The 18,455-nt window shown below is 43.5% G+C and overlaps 1 protein-coding gene across 1 annotated transcript; it reads left to right on the top strand.

Moving 5' to 3' along the window:
* Positions 1-16,393: 16,393 nt before the first annotated feature.
* Positions 16,394-18,250, top strand: SLN (sarcolipin). The gene is made up of 2 exons (XM_065854908.2): positions 16,394-16,530; positions 17,603-18,250. Exon 2 carries the CDS (start codon positions 17,710-17,712, stop codon positions 17,803-17,805), a length of 96 nt encoding a protein of 31 aa, XP_065710980.1. The 5' UTR covers positions 16,394-16,530; positions 17,603-17,709; the 3' UTR covers positions 17,806-18,250.
* Positions 18,251-18,455: the final 205 nt, after the last annotated feature.

Genomic DNA, 18,455 nt, shown 5'->3' with positions numbered 1-18,455 from the left:
CTCGCCTGTATTTCAAGGCTTTGAGCAGGTGCAGCCTTGCGCTTTTTCTCACAACAAAGCAGGAATCTCAGACACAGTGATAAGGTGCCTTAGAGTTTCTCACAGGCCTATGTTGTCTAACAGAGAGGTTCCACTTATCAAGCACAGAAGGTCAGTAAAACAATTAGTGTGATGTATGTGCTTTTTCTACACCCCAGATGCAGCCACTTGAGTGTATTTATAATTAGCCTCCTCGTCATTCTTGCACAATTCCCATCCAGCTGTGTACCCCTAAATCTTAATTATACAGACAGGTGAGCAAAGAAAATATCACACTGATTTTCTGTATATGTCTTTCTCATATTTTTTTCTTCTCTCTCCTCTGGAATTTTATAACAATAAAGAAGAACCAATGCAACAGTTTCCTTGTCTATGAACTATTTATTGCAAACTGCTTTCCAGTGTGCCATTTATCAAATGTAAAAAGTATAGCTTGGGCTTTACTGATATTTAGAAGCTTTGAAATTCAAAGCAAAGAACTTGTATAGAAAGGAAATGAATAACAGGCTTTTGAATGAAAAAAAAAAAAAAAGAAAAAAAAAACCCACCGAACCTTCTTTCTTTGTAGAAATAATTGTTCCAAGCTTTTCTCTTTCTCTTTGCAATAAAATACCCAATACCATATTTCAAAGATTTCTTTGTCCAAATGAAATAAGTAGACCTGAAAATTGTTTACATTTTTTGTGATGTCTTGGCCTGCAGGTCTGTCCAATTTTTACAAGAATATAGGAGGTCAAAGAGATGGACAGCATAAATATTGTTTGAACTAAAAGGCATAGAAAAGTCTCTCTGGCTTTCCTGGGTTTTAAATAAGGCCCTAGAGGGAGGCTATTTCGCCAGCTGTGTGGTTTCTCCCTGAGTATGCTGAAGCTGCAATTTGCAGTAAACATTAACTGCATCTCTACTGAAATTTTCCCATTTGCCCATGAATATATTATAGGAAATCTAAGAAGTATAGTACTTACAGATCAGATGAATTCATGTAAATATTCATCACCTCAGCAAAAAGTTCTCATGAAGGTATTGAGAAACAAACTGCAAACAATTCTTCCCCAGTTCCACCAAGAGGGAGATGGGAGAAGAGACATTTTAAAATTTCATTCTAGTTGTCAGCCATTTTCTCCAGGGCTTTCTTAGCTCAAATGGTTTTCAGCGATATAGAACAGTGTTAAAAAAATAGTCTTTACCAAAAGTTTAGAGAAACTGTTTCTGATATTAAATGGTGCATCCAAATCCCAGTGCAGCCAATTTAGTGCTCCTGACATTTTCTGGTAGCAGAGATTACGCAGAATGAGGAAATCTGGGACGTACTATGCCCAGGTGAAAGCCATAAAAGCACATGGTCCTGCCTCCACTTATTGCCTTCCTGCCACCAAGCTGGTTTTAGGTTGTAATATACTAGCAAGGCTGAATGGCTGGTGGGGACTGGCTTTTTGGTTTTCAAAGTTGGGGTTGTCACTCGCATTAGCTTTCTGTGGCAGAAGCCAGGATATTCCTGTGGTGCCGTATCTGTGTGCCTCCTAGCACAAGTTTCCACCTCTATAACATGCAACCCTTTATGAACACTTGAAATTAGGAGAGGAGCTGTTAATGATTTGCCTGCTCAGATATACATTGGTGTGCCTACCTTGCAAGTAGGAAAATGCCATAAGATTCCCATAGTTTGGCTCCCTGAACTTGCCTAACTAGTTTTTGACTTTTACATCACCATGAAATCACAGCATAGGCTCCTTGTGTACTGGGCAATTCCCCAGGGTTCTGTTTGCATGCTACTTCCAAGGGGCACTGCAACCACATTTGGATTACTGAACACCTTCCTCTGGTGAGCTGGCATGTCGGTAGCGTGAGCACTGGCACCGGGACGGTGCTCTGTCTGTGCTCAGCCCAGTGGTGCTGTTTGCTGTGCACCACAGTGACACAGACCATGGGGATGTGCAGCACAAGTCTATTGGTGTCTGAGGGAGCTGGGGCTGTTTAGTCTCGAGAAAAAGGAGGCTGAGGGGAGACCTTATGGCTCTCTACAACTACCTGAGAGGAGGTTGTAGCAAGGAGGGGATAGATCTCTTCTCCCTAGTATCAAGTAGTAGGACAAGAGGAAATGGCCTCAGGTTACACCAGGGGAGATTTAGTTTGGACATCAGGAACAATTTCTTCATGGAAAGGGTTGTCAGACATTGGAACAGGCTGCCCAGGGAAGTGGTTGAGTCACCATTCCTGGAGGTGTTTTAAAGATGTGTAGGTGAGGTTCTTAGAGACATGGTTTAGTGACAGTGTTATGTTAACAGTTGGACTCAGTGATCTTGAGAGTCTCTTCCAACCAAAAGAATTCTATGATTATGTGATTCTATGATGTTGAAGCCATGATGTGCTCCATCTTCTGCTCCTCCAGGTGCCTCAGCTGTGAGTCTCTTCTCTGCCTGTGCTGGGAAGTGGATATTAAATCTGAACATCGCACGCAGGCTGGACAAATCCACGGTCCAGCGTAGGAAGAAGGAATGCTCTTATAGTTTGCATGGATGTACTAACGTCAGTAGCACTCAAGTCCCTAATGATTTCCCCAGCAAGGACAAACCTCTGTCTGTCCTTCTGAGAGAGTGGTGAGACCTGGCTGGGTTCAGCACCTATTTCCCCAGGTCTGCACATGTGTCCACAGCTGATCCTGTGTCTGAACAGTGCTTGGCACAACAGGCTTCTTGACTACCTGTCTATGTACTACAAATAGAAGCAGTCAAAGAGAGCAGTGGCTTTCCTTCAGAGCCACTCTTTGTGACAGGACTGTGAGACCTTATAGCTCTTCTAGTGCTTCATTAATCCCAGGAGGAGATGTTCTATTAAACATCCTTAGCACATTCCAGAAGTTTATTTTGTAAATATTTCATGGACTGCAAGAGGAACAGCTGTTTCCCTGCTGCACTGTCACTAGCACAGTTCCCCTCTGCCGGGACCCCCGTCCTCCGCTGTGCGGCTGTGGCTGCCTCAGCCCGGCCAACTCCTGCATCACCGATGGGCAGAGCTGCTGCTGCTCTCCCAGTCACAGTTCAGTGCTTTGCTGTATATCTCAGCCTGAAAGCACCCAAGTAGAGGACCAGTGAGGTCTACCAGGGGAGAAGACTTGGGGAGCTGGGCAGGTAAAATGAGCAAGGGCAGGTCAGGCTGTGCTGAGGCTGGACAGCCTGGCTTGGTGTTAGTCCTGTGTGGCTGTTCCTACTAAATAAAACAGGCCTGGATAGTCCTTTGCTCTGAGAGCAGGAGGCACAGCCCAGCTGGCACATGGCACATGGCACATGGCTGGGCTCCATTCCCTCTTAAAATGGGGCAATCGCATCCAAACTGCCTCTGGTGAAGGGTCCTGGCATCACACTGCCCCAAGCCACGCGTGGGCACCATGTGATACAGCATCCATGGGGCTCAGACAAATGTGTCCTGGGTGTGTGGTTTTTTTGGTTTTTTAACAAGTACCAGTGGGACCTCTGGGACTAGTGGGGAGCACAGAAGCAAGGGGCATACTGGCAGGGGAAAAATCCCTGGGATCTCAGGGCTCTCCACCCCTCCCTGTGTGCCTGAGGGCTTTGTTGAAAAGAGGACAGAGCAGCAGAGACACAGGCCTGACAAATTTGTGGGTAGATGAATCCTTTCCCACTTCTTTTTTTTTTACAAAAAAAAAAAAAAAAAAGAGCTTAGCTAAAGTTTCACCAAGACAGTAAATGAGGATCTGCACCTAGCCATGTGGGAAGATGAAGGTGAGGTGTGGCAAGCTGTGCTTTGTCCTAAAAATGATGCTAAAACTGAGCTGATATTATCAACCCATGCTATGGAACTATCTCCTGTCAAAGAAATTGGTGTAACAGCTAGGCCATCACATCAGTCCAAAATGTTTAGATCACGACACAGCCAAAGGGCTTCCCTCCTACAGGAGACACTTTTGGTTTTACGCTAAACCTGGTGGGACTGAGACATATTGCATAATACAACATGTCTTTTCCCTCGCTCACTGTGTCATGTGCAACCTGCTAACCTGGGATGGAAATCTGAAATTTCTAAATCATGAAGACAATAAAAAGTATAGACTAGTGAATCTAGCAGAAGTGCGGAGCTGGTGGGCACTGAGTCTTGAAAAAGGAGTTGTTTATTTCAGAAGGACAACTCTCCTTTCTCCATGGGGACAGGACTCGGTGGGTACTGGATACTCCATGGGGACACTCAGGGTGGGTGCTGAGGATGCAATTTTCATCTCTGTTGTGCACTCAGAAGGCTGGTCAGAAAACTCTTCACCTTCTGCATGGCTTCTGTGGTGTGTTTTGTGCAGGACATGCAGTACTGAGTTCGCAACACAAATCCAAGGTTAGATTTGTAGGTGGAATCAGCAATATTTCTTACTCAGGTTACTGTTATTTTACAGGCATGTGTCTGTTGAAGTGTCAAAGACATTTATGAAATTCATAGCCTGAACAATTAAGATAACCTGGATCTGGGCTGAGTGTTTGTGGGCTGAGAACAGAGGACTGTTGTCAGGGAAGAAAAGTAGCAAAATAACCGTGATTTTAGAAACAGTTCCTGCAGACTGCAACTAGGATGGGCTTTTTGTGCTCTTGGCCACTATAATTTTAGATCTGCAACAGTCTGAATTTCTGCTGAAGAAGGGATTCTATGATTAATTGGTAAAAAACAGTTATTTACGCAGTTGTGCTTTTATTCACAGTTTTCTGCCCCAAATTGCATGCATATCCCTGATGTTTCCAAACTTGGCTCTGTTTCACCTGACTTGAAGTACTAGCCCTGGACAGGCATAATGGCAAATTTTGTTTTAGGTACCACTGCTGACCAAGTGGTGGGGTGAATCCTGTTCAAAAATATTTGTGGCTGGATACAGAGAGCTCTGTTCCCCGCACGCGTCTCCAGACATGGTCACGCCTGTGCCTGCTGGACATGGTTCCCGAGAGCTACTAACCTCTTTTTAAGTACTTTGGACCCAACAGCATTTTCTAAGACACTGTAACTTGTCTATCACCAGTTTCCCTGAATTTGAATGGGCGTCTGCTTGGCCACTTTTCCTTGCAACCAGGTTTAATGCACTCTCTTTCTTAGGGCACTGCCAGAACAAGACCTTTTTTTTTTCCAAGTCAAATGCCTTGGAAGAGAGTGGGCAGGCAAGGGCATGCACAGTTATGTCTCTGGGAGGGCGGAACAAGCAAGGTTCTTGGCTCACAGTGTCCCTGGCATCCTATCCTACCTTCTACACACACACACTTCTCCATTGCTCCTTGGCTGACATTTCCCCAGCACCTTCCCTTCTCTCAGTCTGGTCATACACAAACCACGTGCTGACAAACCTCAGAAAATAATTGGCATAGAACCAGTAATTTCTTATTACAAGGACTGCACATAGAAAACAACATGAACTAGCAGGATTTGTGTGCTGTGCTTGCCCAGGTTATCATCAACAACATAACCCCTGCCAGTGTGTCAGAGCAGAAAAACTGAACTTTAGCTCAAGCTAATGAAGCAACATCCCTCTAATGTTTCCTGGACTAAAAAGATTCTTGTCTGACCCGGCACAGACTGACACTACTCTCCAAAGCGCAGCGAGCCCCACAGGAGCTCTGCAGAGGATAAGAGCACGATTAGCTGGCTGTTCCTACTGGATTAAGAGATACTTATGTTAGTCAAGGTTGACACAGGTCAATGTCACCTAGCCTGAGTGGTCTGTTACCTTATAGACAGTTGCTAGGTCCTGTGGGCAAAATACTGATTTTGTTAATGTTACCAAGCCAAGTCAAAGAGTCTATTAACCTGTGAACCTGACCCTCTCTCACTAGGAAGAGTTACGATGGAGTAAGAATTCATGCTTGCTGCTGGTTTAGCCAGACGTCCTATCTGGAAAGTGTCTCCTGTGATCCACAAAGATCTGGAAGATGGCAGATAACACCAATTCCAGTCAAGAAGAACGGGAAGAAACTTCAGAGGGGCATATACCAGAAGTTCATTCAGCCAATGCTTTCAACATAGCACTTTGGAGCAGAGCAACTTGCACAGTGCCAAATGGCTGGCACAGAGCATTGCACACAAGGGTGGAGGCAGGATGGGGAGGCCTGGCTCCAGCTGCTGCAAACACCAACTGTGTGCTGGCAGGTCAGCTGTTCACTGCTGAAGGACTATGTCCATGACCTGACCCAGAGAAAGCTGGTTTGGTACAGCCCAGGTTTGATACTAGTGGTTTCCTAATCAAACCCTGGGAAGGTAAACCAAGTAGTTTCCTGTTTCAGAGAAGGGAATGAAAGAAAACGTGTTGGTAGAGGGTATGATCCTCCCAAGGAAAGGTATGACAGCTGAGCAGGGAGTGGATATCCTTGTTTTTATTTCCCTTAGCCATGTCACACTGAAGTCTGTGGGCATACACGTAGGTGTCTGTGCACTGCTCACTTGCTGCTCTCTGCAGTTGTAAACCCTCAGGTAACAAAGTCTCCATCTGCTCATGCCAAGATGTGTTAATTGATTTCTGTAGGAAACAAAAAATGGATGTAACTGTTCATCAGTGACACACAAAGTGTGGTTACTATAATAAGACAAGAAGAGGGCAAGGAATATTTACCACAAACAAAAGAGAGAGCTTAACCTTAGTGTTGTAGATATCTAGTGTCAAAAGACTTTGCTTCCAATGTGTTACTGGCGAGTAGTCCTGTTAAAAGTTGTTGTTCACTCTCAACACTTGTCTTGCAAAGAGCCCTGGCAAACATATGTCTAGTAAAACCATTTGGGAGAGCAACCTTCAAATGACTAATTATATCGGATGCGGATAAGAGGAAAGAAGTGCTAGGGGAGCCCAGACTGACGGTACTGGTTTATGGTGTCCCACAATTTGGCTGTGCAAACCTTTTTTTTCTGGGTTAGATCCTGACAGTCACTAAAGCTCAGCTGCATTTGCAAGCCTGGAGCAAACATCTGGGTCCTGGAAAGGGAGGGGGTTGCTGGATTGTTGACAGTATCTGAGCTTGAGTTCTCATTTATTCCATAACAGCACAGGACACTGAGAAATAATTACATTTTCATTAGTTAGGTACAAAACTCTGGTCTGCATCATCTTAAGCCAAGGTTCATTTCAGATTTCATTCTGCTCACCCATGGTCAAAGACCTATGTGATTATAAAGTCATTAGAGACCTCTAGACTCACTCTCTTTGGCTGTGTATAAACACCTCAAAGATGAAGGGCGAAGCAGTGCCAAGTGGGGATCTGCTTCTGCCTTCCCTCTCAATCATGTCACCCCAGCTCTTATTAGCTCTATGTGTCCTAACAAACACAAAACCATGTCACCATGTGCTTAGGGCTCAGTGTGGCTCTGGTTAAAACCAGATTCCTCTTGAATTCAATCAGAGATGAATGAGGTCCTTCATGGACTGACTAGCACCACACAAACTTGGGTAGGAAGGAAATTTGATTAGAACATGGCTACTTAAGACCATGTTTGCTATTGTAGTTCATACTTTTCTCAGGAATCAGCGACTTATTTAGATTGCTATGATTATTTGGTACTGTTACACAAACCCAGCTCAGCCTATCGTTGGAATGCTTTATGTGGGCAATTTGAAAAATAAACACTACAAATGCTGTGTTAATCATGCCAGAGCTCCGCCAACTGCCTCAAACTCATAAAACCAATACTGCTTGTGCCGAAGGGTGTCTCTCATTTGGTTTTGGCTCATGAAATAAAATGTTTCATTATGAAGATGATGGCTTTTCTCGCCCGACTGTGACTAATTAGTACTGGCTTTGTGTTTGGTTCAATAAATAAAGCAGAAATGTGAGTGTCAGCATCTCTCTGCAGAGGGTCTTTGTGGGTGTGGTGAGCCAGCAGAGAAATGTTTTAGGTACTGTTTATTGGCAGTTTATCTATTCATTATTCGTTGCCCCCCATTTATGCTTGTAGAGAACATCTAAATCTTGCAAAAGTATTAGGTGTTCTAGTCTTCTTGGCTCCCTCCTGTCCCAGGTATCACCTGAGTAACTGAGAGTTCCTGTCTACAGACTCCAGAAACTCAAACTACTGTAAAAAAACTTGTATCTAATTCGTGGCTGCTAAACTACACTTATACCAGGGCTCATTCTAAGAAGCATTTATGGATATAAGCTTCCTTTATGTGTAAATTCAACAATATTCCTGGTTCTGATACCCAGCTTAGTGTTGTTTCCTCTCTCCCAGTGATAGGCTGGTCCCAGGGCTCACCCCCACACCTCCTGTTTGCAGATCCCATGCTTCCTTTTGGTGGTTCCTACTGGAAATGTGCTGCTTCTTATCCACCTCTGAGCCTCACAATTTCAGAAGCAGGGCAAGCAGGTGCTTTCTGTCTTCTTTTTTTTTTTTTTTTTACCCTCCAGACAGGTTCCAGGCTATGGTTTCAGCTTGCTGTTTGTGTTCACACGCTGCTCGGAGTGTCCCTAGGGAAGGACACCAATTCCTTTCCATGTTCCCAGGGGTGGGCTCTCTGTCTTCTCACGGTGGATGCTGGACTATGTGTACTGTCCAGTGCTAGCAGTTACTTCCTGCTGATCCTCTACCGGAGGAGGTGATGTTTCACCGTGGTGTTTTTTCTTTTTTCAATTGAACCGATCGTCACTGTTTGTCAAAGAGTTTGCTGTTGGTGTTTGGTTTGTAAAGTGGTGAGAATGGGAGGGAATGAATGCTCGTAGAGCATCACCCAGAATTTTCTGCCTATTTGGCTTCCTAGAGGTATTTGAGAGCCCTGTTTGGTCAAGGTTTAGACAGAATTTCAGAGCTGTTCCTTTGTTGTACTCAGGATTTGTTTCCCAGGTGCACACAGAGGGAGTGCTCTCCCTCCACTACTTTCAGATGGTGTATGCACAGGCTGCTGTGCTGCAGCACTCTCTTCAGTAGTCCCTGTCCTTCAGGGTTGTTAAACCAACCAGGAGTGGTAAACACTCCCCTGTGACTGCCATAGCTTTGTCATGAAGATTTGGGCAGGATATTACCTGTCTGAGGAGAAATAGTGCTGCTTACTTGAAATGCAGCACCTGCTCCATAGCATCTGTTTGTTGTTCTGTGGTAAATATGAAGCATCTTGTCCCATAGAGAAGGAAGGACCACACACCACACCTGGGGTAAGGGTGTCCATGCCAGCGAGTAGCTGTGCAGCTTGCACGCTGGGGCAGAGATGCACTATGAGCTTTCAGAAAGAAGTTCATCATCCCACAGCCCTGTAAAACCACACAAATGCTGTAGGTTGAAAGCACCGTGTTGTGTTGGCACAACAGCTGGTGGCTACCTAGTAACTAAAGGCAAACCTTCCTCGCAGGGAGTATTCACTGTCTGCCTTCTAAATGACTCCAGAGATTTAAGAACTTACATGACAGCTGTATGAGCTAGAGCTGAAAGCTTCTCACATAGCAGTAGTGCTGATATGGTTGTTCACAGAGATAAAAATTGTATTTCTACATGGTGCCAGGACATAGTTTATTAAAGACTCACTTCTTTTCATGTTACAGAACTAAGCCGGGCTGTGGGCCCACAGACATCTCACTCTGGGGCAGAGTAAGGGGAGAACCTGCCTGGCATCAGTGGCAGCTCATGGCCAAACTCCTACTCAAATAACTACAGTAACTCAGCCCTTTTTTTGCAGAGATAAGCACCCTGCCTTTGCTTATACAACCAGTTACCAGGCTGTAAACAAAAGGGGGTAAGTTCACAGCCACCCCTGATGCTTTGTGTCCATTCCTGTTGCAGGATGGCCAGAGCTTTTGCTGGAGCCTTTCGACACATCAACAGCTACAAGGACATCAATCAGTCTTGATGCAACAGCAACATTAAGGCCTGAGTACAGGAAGCTGCACTTGTCTGCCTGTGCCTCTGATCCTGATGCACCAAAGTCTTTCCTCCACCACACGCAGAAATTTCCTCCACCACTCAGAAATAAACTAAAAAAAAAAAAAAGATTGATTGTGTTTCTGAACATAAAACCCAGAAATGACATCCATTGCATTAAGGAGCTTTTACTGATGTTGCAAAAGTCATGACTGCTCTGGCCCTGAAGATGTTGCCAACGCAGGGGCCCATAGTCACAAAGATGTATATGCACTTGCCTGCTCAAACTGCAGCTTGGGCCAGCAGTGCATTTTAACCTCTAACAGCGTGGAGGAGCATGGCCACAGTAATCAGCACCTCTGTGACCTTGACCCTGACTGCTGAAATTAGCTTTAAGATGGTAAAGCTCAAAAACCTCTCCATAGCTTCTGCCCATACTGGCTGGACAAGAGAGCATGGTGAGAGCATATCCCAGCACACAGTTCTGAATACATTGCCAGCTTTTTGCTGTCTTCCAGGAGAACTCATTAACTCAAAGGTCTGATGTTTAGTATCACCAGGAGAAGTTGCCTTTCAATGCCTTTCCTTAAAGTCCAGTGAAAGATGAAGGCTGTGTCCCAGATTTCAGTTCCTTTCCGAAGAACTGGAAGCACATACCAGCTGAGATGTAAAACACATCAATTTTTCCTAAATTTATACAGCATTTCTGCATTTTCACCTCTGATATTTAATCTTCTAAACGCTGTTCACTATCTTGATTGTACCTGAAGTGACTGGGTCACTGCTGTTGCAGGTGAATTGATGTTATCTTCACTCTTGACTTGACATTTAAAGTAGTTTGGAGGCAGCCAGCTATAAAAGACTAAAATTGAGGGTTTTCTTCTCTTTACCCTTCTTGTCTTACCTCTTATTTGTGGTGTCTCGGAAGTAATTTTGAGTTGTCTTCTTTCCCCATTGTGTTCAGGGCTGCACGTGATCTTTTCTGTGTCGGAAATACTTAACTGGTCTAACTGCATTACCATGTGTGTTGGTAGTTTGTCTCACAGTATTGCAGTTTTTGTCCAGTTGAAAATGTTGCATAGAAATGAGAGGGGTAATTTCTGACTCTAAGCTTGTTGTGTAAAGAAATCTAAAATTAATAAAACTAAAAATGAAAACAATAAAATAAGCCTTATAAAAATATGATAACAACAAGTCTAACAATAAATGAACTCTGACAAGGAACAAGAGTCCATGATCTGGCCACAATTATAAGTGTTCATGTGACTTGTGGTCCATACTTTGGTTATTGTGATCTTCTCCAAAACATTTTTTCCTTGTTATTCTGGAGTTTTCTGGTCATATTCATCCTATGTAACTGTGGAGATAAAAAATCTAAATACGTTCCAGAGACCTGTAAATGTCTATTTTATGTCAAGTAAACTTTCAGTTGAAAAACTCTTTCTTTGTAGTGTGATGCTTGAAATTGGAAGAGATTAATCACACCCATCAGACACTAAAAACCAATGATGATTCCCTCCTGCCACCCATTCCTTATTGTGTTCCCTTTGAGAACTGATCTTGCTAACAGGTCAGCATGAAGCAGAGCTAAAGATGAATGAAAGATTGTAAGAGAGAGTGCTGTGATAATTTAAATTTACAAGTCTCATTCACCAATGTTTTTGGCGATTTCTAGAAGGATGAGATCGGTGAGCAGCAAACATCGACAATATGGGGTAAGACCTTTGCTCTCCATACCCACAATGTAAGTCCTTAAGATCCTCACTGTGCTGACATCCATCCTGGATACACTATCCACAGGTGCTTACATTTTTCATCACTGAAGCTCCCTGAGAGCTGGAAGACCTGCAGGGGCAAGATGGCTCTCTGCCTCATCCCTCCGTTATTATGCAGTCCTTTGCCCACCTGCCCTGAAGGAGAACAGACCTGGATCCAGATCTGCATCTTCCACATGTGTCTATCCCAGTGGTCCTGCTGGGGAAATGGAAATACAGTTTGCTGTGGTTTGAAGAAAAGATGTCTGTGGCATCTGAGGATTTGTTCAAAACATCTAGTTTCCTGGCAAGGGTTAGATGCACGCAAAAGCAGTTGGCAACTGTTTTTGTGACTGGGTGCTCTGAATATCTAATGATTTTTCCTTTGCTTCTGCTGATCTGCTTCTTCTGATGTCTCTGCCCATTTTGGGATGTTTCACACTTCAGTGAGCCCAAAAGGACATACTGATGCTAATGCAAATATCATATGGACAATCTGCCAGATTCTCCTGGTCTGCTGGATAGGCAGCTGTACATAGAAATAATAGATGATGGCCTCTTGGGCAGGGACAGCATGCACTGTTGTCTTTGGAGGATGAAAAGTCCTATTCCTTGCATTGAGGATGGAACTCAATGGTGCCAGCCCCCTTAGCTTTCAAAAGAAAAGGCTTGGCTTATAGGGAAGGCTGAACCCACCTGTCTAAGTAGACTGTGGTGTCTCTCTGCAGCCCCAGGAAAGGTACCTGCCTCCCAGATGATGGCAGCATTTAAGACTTGCTTTGACCTGCAGTATTCTCTGTCAGCTAACTCAAGCAACTGCCTACTCACTCCGTGGCTAGTGTGGATCTCAATCTTGGGAATTCAGGTAGGTTCATCTGCTAAAAATATAAACCTCTACCATCTGACCAAGTCCAGCACCCCCACCCCTCCAAAAAATCCCTTTTCCAGTAGTCAGTAGTTTCTGTGGAGTGTAGGGAGGCTGACCCTACAGCAGACATCTACAATAGGCTCACACTGTCCTGGCAAGTAGGATTCTGCTTTGGCTGTTGTGAATTCTGCCAGGAGCCTAAAAACAAGGTGCCAAAATGTTTAGGCTCCTTCATATATCTTCTGCCCAGGAGTTTTTCATGGAGTGGTGGTATCTGTTTGGAAGTCCTGTGAATCACCATAATTAAGACCTGCTCAGCAATTTTAAGTGATGGATGTCTTCATTTCCCACAATGACACATGATAGTTATGTGTGAAGTACATACTGTGATTACAAGTACAGTACATTGCTGCAAACTTGGGTTCAGATAAAACATCAGTGCTTCAAGTGGGTCTTCTAAGAAGATACGCGTGATTGCACTAGAGGGTAGGTGCCAATTTAAAAATGAACCAATTATTAGATTTAAAACTATATATACTGCACTTTGAGAAAAAGCTAATAATGAGAGCAAACATTAACACAATCTGCTCTCATTATCTAAGAATACCTTTGAAAGATTATGTGCTACTTGATTAGTAGGCTGGGAAGAACTTGAGATAGTCATAGCAATTTTAAATATAGACTAGAGCCTTAAGTTTGAGTATGCAAGGCATGAAGAGGGAGCTTTGGCATGGGCCACGTGAAAGCTGAGAACATCCAGATCTGTCAGAAAAAAAGAAGAAAAAATAAAAGTGCCAACAAGAAAAATATTTGACATGGTATCTAAATATCTGGGTTACTAACATCTGGGTTAGCATTTAAAGTAAAATAACCTAGTTCATTCTCCTTTCTACTTTTGTCATTGATATTAAATCACTTGGTTAAATAAACCATCCTTTTAAAGATACGGCCTTTAAGGTCTTTGTTCATAAACAGCAGCAGTATGGTTTGTTGGGGCGCATCAGAATTTTCAGCCTCTGGCAACTGCAGACTCTTATCTACGGTTATTGAAGTCTGGTTGGATATTCAGTTTAACGTCCAGGCACATTCTACAGTCTGGGCATGTTTATTGGTGCCTCCTGTTCAGTGCTAAGTCCTTTTTTTTTTTTCACAAGTCTTTCTATGTGTGTACATATATATTCTATCTGATGACATCACATGTAAATGTAACATAGTTTGCCTCTTCTAAAGTTACTAGGGACTAGCTCTGTCAATCAAAGAGTGCTTCTTAGCTAGTTGATTTCAGTTCTAGCAAATGAGCTGCCTTTAAACTGCTGATAAGTGGGGAAAAGTTACTTTCTCTAATGTATGGAATATTTTAATTTGCTATTTCATTTTGGTAATGCTGAAAGTATGCAGGATGTTGTGTAGAGAAGCTGAATTACGAACAAGTTCCCTGGTCTAGAGCTATTCACAGAACGAGCTATCACAGCTGCAGGAACAGAGCCTCTTATTGAAGGAACAACCTGACCATGAGAGCAAGAGGGACCCATAAACCCAGCCCTGTTTGTAGTCCAGATCTAGCAATCCCAACACGCTGAATCCAAGAAACTGGAGGATAGTCAGGCAAAGATCATGTTACAATTACTCTGTTTCTGTATCCTTTCCCCGGATTCCCGTACCAGCTGGTATGCTGGGTTAGGTGAACCTTTGTTCTGGTCCACTAATGAATTCTTGTGATCCTATAAGCTCTTCCATGGTCTCCTGTAAGGTCCTCAGCATAAAAATGAGGGAAACATCTGTACCTGTAGAGAGAAAGGAAAGGTATGCAGGAGTTAGTGCGTTTATAGAGTGTGGTGGTTAATGACACTTACGGTGCTGTTTCTCTACTTTGAAGAAGGAAAGTTTTCCAGCTGTCATGAATGACATCCAAGATGAAGAAGATGAGATGGGACACAGCAGAAAGGGGCTCCTGTCAGTGTGGAAATGCAGATACAGGCCTTGGGACCAGAACTGAGGGGTTCCAGTTAAACACAGATATGTTCTGAGTTTTGTGTTAGCAGAAAGTAAAATAAACCCCAAGGAGTCCAAAAGGAACAGCCCAAGAGGAACATTTGGGTGCTGATACGCAACATTTAATAATAAGGATCAACAGCACTCAAATGTTTCACACTTTTTCTAGTGGATATTTATATGATGAGGTGAAATGGATCAGCCACTGCATGAGAAATCCAGACATTTCTGCTTTGGAACTTGCCAAGGAAGGGAGAAGCCGAGGGCAGGTCCATGGCAGGCATACACCCTGCTTCCCACAGGTGGTAGGGAAGCATTCTGAATCTGGATTTCCCAAATACCCTGTAAGTGTGGGACAGGTTTACTCGAGTTTTCCTTGAGAGGATGGGCTTTAGTGGCACAGCCAGCAGAGCATGCATTACAGTAGGACCCTGCCAACCTACTGAGGCATCTGACTCCTGAATGAAGTTTGGGTTAAGCCTTTGATCTTTCATTGGTATATTTTAGTAGAGGGCTCCCACGCAGTGTGTTGGCTTTTTTGAACCCACTGCCTGGGTGCCTGGGAGGGCAGTGGCAAGAGAGTCAGCCCAATGAAAGGGAAGATTTCTGTGTTTCTGATCCCCCTCCTACCTCCAGTGATTGCATAAGGAGGCTATTTAGGGAGATCATCCAGCAAAATCCAGGCAACCCGTCCCTCCACCCCCCTGGTTACTCACAGCGATTTGTTTTGTTGTGTTTTTCATCTGGTTGGTTTCCAGCCAGGTGGGCTCCTTCAGTGGGGACATTGCACTGTGATGTGAATGCCAGTGCTGGTGCAAAGGCTGAAACCTGGGAGCTGGTGGAGGGGGCACTGTCACAGCAAGCTGGCGTAGTCTGAGCTACACTGGCTCCTTGCATGCCCAAATATAAATGCAAAAGCCACGGGAACCAGTAAATAATCTGCATCCTATATGTCATGTGTTGTTTGGCAGTGAGAATAAGGCCAGTGTTGTGGATAGCCTTACGCACTTAAACCTGATCAGGATCCTTATGCCCATCTGGCAGTACCGTGTTGCAGAAGTGACGTCTCTGACTTCAGCAGAGATATTTGCATCGCTCACTGAAGGAAAGGCTCTGAGCAGGGGAACCCACAGCAGAGTCCAGATGGCTCTGCTGAGACTCTCTTTCAGCTCTATGGATTCAAAGGAAACAAACGGCCATTTCTTTTTGTTCACCCATTTAGCAAGTTGTAGCAGATCCTTGGGCAAAGATAAGATGACATGGGCAGTACAGCTATGTAGGCTGCAGAGCAGTCTGCTTTCTGGGAAGAAACGCTGCAGGGTGGCAGAAAGATGCCTCTGTATGCTCAGGCAGATAGATCATTAACATCAGCACTGAAAATCAATGAGGGAAGAGAATGCAGGTGAGTCAGTGGCTCTTTAAAGCAAAGGATCATGCTTTTCAGACCTCCTAGTCACAAACTTTCCTATCCAGCAAATGATCTTGGATTTCAGTAGTCTGTATTTAAATGCAAAGAATACTTTTGTTCCTATTCACTTTATTTTAAATGCATATGAACTTGAGAAGCTATGGGGACTGTAGTATGTAGGTAACTGTGTAGACAGGGCTCCATACACTGGAAATGATCTTGAGACATCCTGAAATCTGCAAGTGGCTCGCTCTTTCCTTTTCTTTTCCCCACATGGGGTGTGAAGACACCAACAAGCCAAAATAAATTATCTGTAAAATCGCATGGAGTCCCGACAGCTGCACACATCTCTGCTCTTAGCACAGCACAGTGTCAGAAGAACTAAAACAAGTAAATCGTCCCACAAAGCCCACTGCGTAAACAGCCTTAACCAAACCCTGCAGCCCAGCTAAGCCCTTTTAAAATATTTTGGGGGTGATGTCAGCACATGGGTTGCCAATGCACTTGTTATTCTCCTCCCTCAGCCTTCTTTAGTTCCCACACAGGGACGGGGCATCCAGACCAAGTGGCAGATAGGCAGAGCTTGGAGAGAAATAATATCGACAGTGACCCAAAGTCCAGAGGCAGAACCACTGGGCTCCATTTGCCTCCTCAAGGTAAAAAACTTGGCTTACTTATTAGGTCAGACTTTCTCTTGTCCAAGGATGAAGCAGGCTGGCAAGACAGCTTGGGAATGTAGGAATTTGTTAACTGCATGTACCGGGCTTTTAATATTTAAACTGCAAACTAAAGCAGTTTCTGTTTAAACTCTCTGTCTTCATGCTGGTGTGGTCCCCATGGCTTCTCTTGTTTGCACCATAGATGTTACAACCTAATCTGACTTCTCTGCTGAAATTTTAGTTGTGTGGCTGAAATTCTTCGTCTAGACTTTATGACTCATTTGTTTAAAGGTTTTCATTTTATTTAAGTGGCATACAGATGGATTTGTGCATGATGCTCATGATAAAGTATTCTCATTTCTCTGCATGAACTCCAAAAGCATATAAAATTCAAAACTTGCTGTGACAAAGTAAATAAAAACAATAATCAGCAGAAAAGTTTCCAAATACAACTTGTATGGATTTCTGAAGTAAGAGATTTGTAGCAGCTTGAAAGTGCAGGAAAGTTAGGAGAAGATAGAGAAAATGTTATTTCATCCATTGGATTAACTCACAAAATTTATGAAGTTCTTCAGAAATGAAAATGTCTAACCTTAGGTTCTATTTTTACTTTTAGTGGTAACATAAATAATTCAGATTTATTAGTCGTTCTTTATAAAATAATAGTTTGGACCTAGTTTATTTCAAAACAATAAGAATATGCAAACAAATATGGGAATTTAAAGAACTTTAAACGGTAGTATATTTACAATGTATATCTGTTGAATGTAGTAAAGGGGGTTTGGGCATTATTTCTTTGAAAATACTTGTACCAAGCAGCTCTAATTTCCAAGGACTGCTCACCCCTGCGTGATGTATTTTGGGGTGACACTGAGAATGCTCCTTGTCAAATGCTGGAAATTAAAGAAGGTGATAAGCTGCCAGAGATAGCTTTTACTCTTTAGTGTCCTCAGTGCTTACTAACTTCTAGCCACTGAAACAATGTTTATTTACACCAACATAAATAGCTCTGCTGAATCTACCACCTTCATGCATCTGTTTTTCACATATTTTTCTTTTTCCTTAAAAGAGCCTGTGACCTGAGGGTTGAGCTCACGGAAACTCCCAGGGAAGTCACTGACGTTGTCCCTTTGCTCTACCTGCTGACCGCTGCTCTCCCCCAGTTCCTCCCGAAAAATGGAGCGATCCACACAAGAACTTTTCCTCAACTTCATGATTGTCCTGATTACTGTATTGCTCATGTGGCTCCTTGTGAAGTCTTATCAGGAGTAAAAGACAATTAGAAACTCTGGGAGGTGAATTAAGCGTGTAACACCACAGCACGCCGCTGTGATTAGCTTTCGGTCAGATGAGAATGTCATCAATTATTTTTTTACTCTCTCAAATGTGTTGCCTGTGCTAATGTTTGTGATGGGTCTATGATGGTGTAATTATTTTATTCTGCAGTGATCCAGCTGTAAAATGTAAAATGCGAGATCCTTAGGAACTGTTTGACATGGCTGTCTTCTCTGGCAGTTACTGTGAATGCTGTAACCCCTGCCCACCACACCGACCTGTTTGGCATCAGTGTGAGATTCTTGAGGGTATAAAACTGCAGTACGTGATGTAACTGTCTGTATTAACTAGTATTACAAGGCACAAAGCCGCTTAGCAGACAGGAATGTGAGACTTTACTTTCACTTGGTCGTTTCACTTAAATAAAGAACATGTAAAACCATTTTTTGTAGCGTTCCTCATCCCTCTCCTGGCCTGACTGCTCTTCACTGAGGGACCTGCTGATAGCCATGGTAAAGTGTGCTGAGCGAGTCTGGTAGTTTGCTTGTTCCTCACACCTGCATATTTATTTGTATTAGAAAAGAAACCCTGTAGAGTGGAAATCCTGCAGTTTAACAGATGTGTAGCCACATGAATGAGCTGCTCAG

This window comes from Patagioenas fasciata, chromosome 1 (genome assembly GCF_037038585.1).
Source record: "Patagioenas fasciata isolate bPatFas1 chromosome 1, bPatFas1.hap1, whole genome shotgun sequence".
NCBI classification, from domain to species: Eukaryota; Metazoa; Chordata; class Aves; order Columbiformes; family Columbidae; genus Patagioenas; species Patagioenas fasciata.
This window is presented reverse-complemented; position numbering and strand designations above follow the sequence as displayed.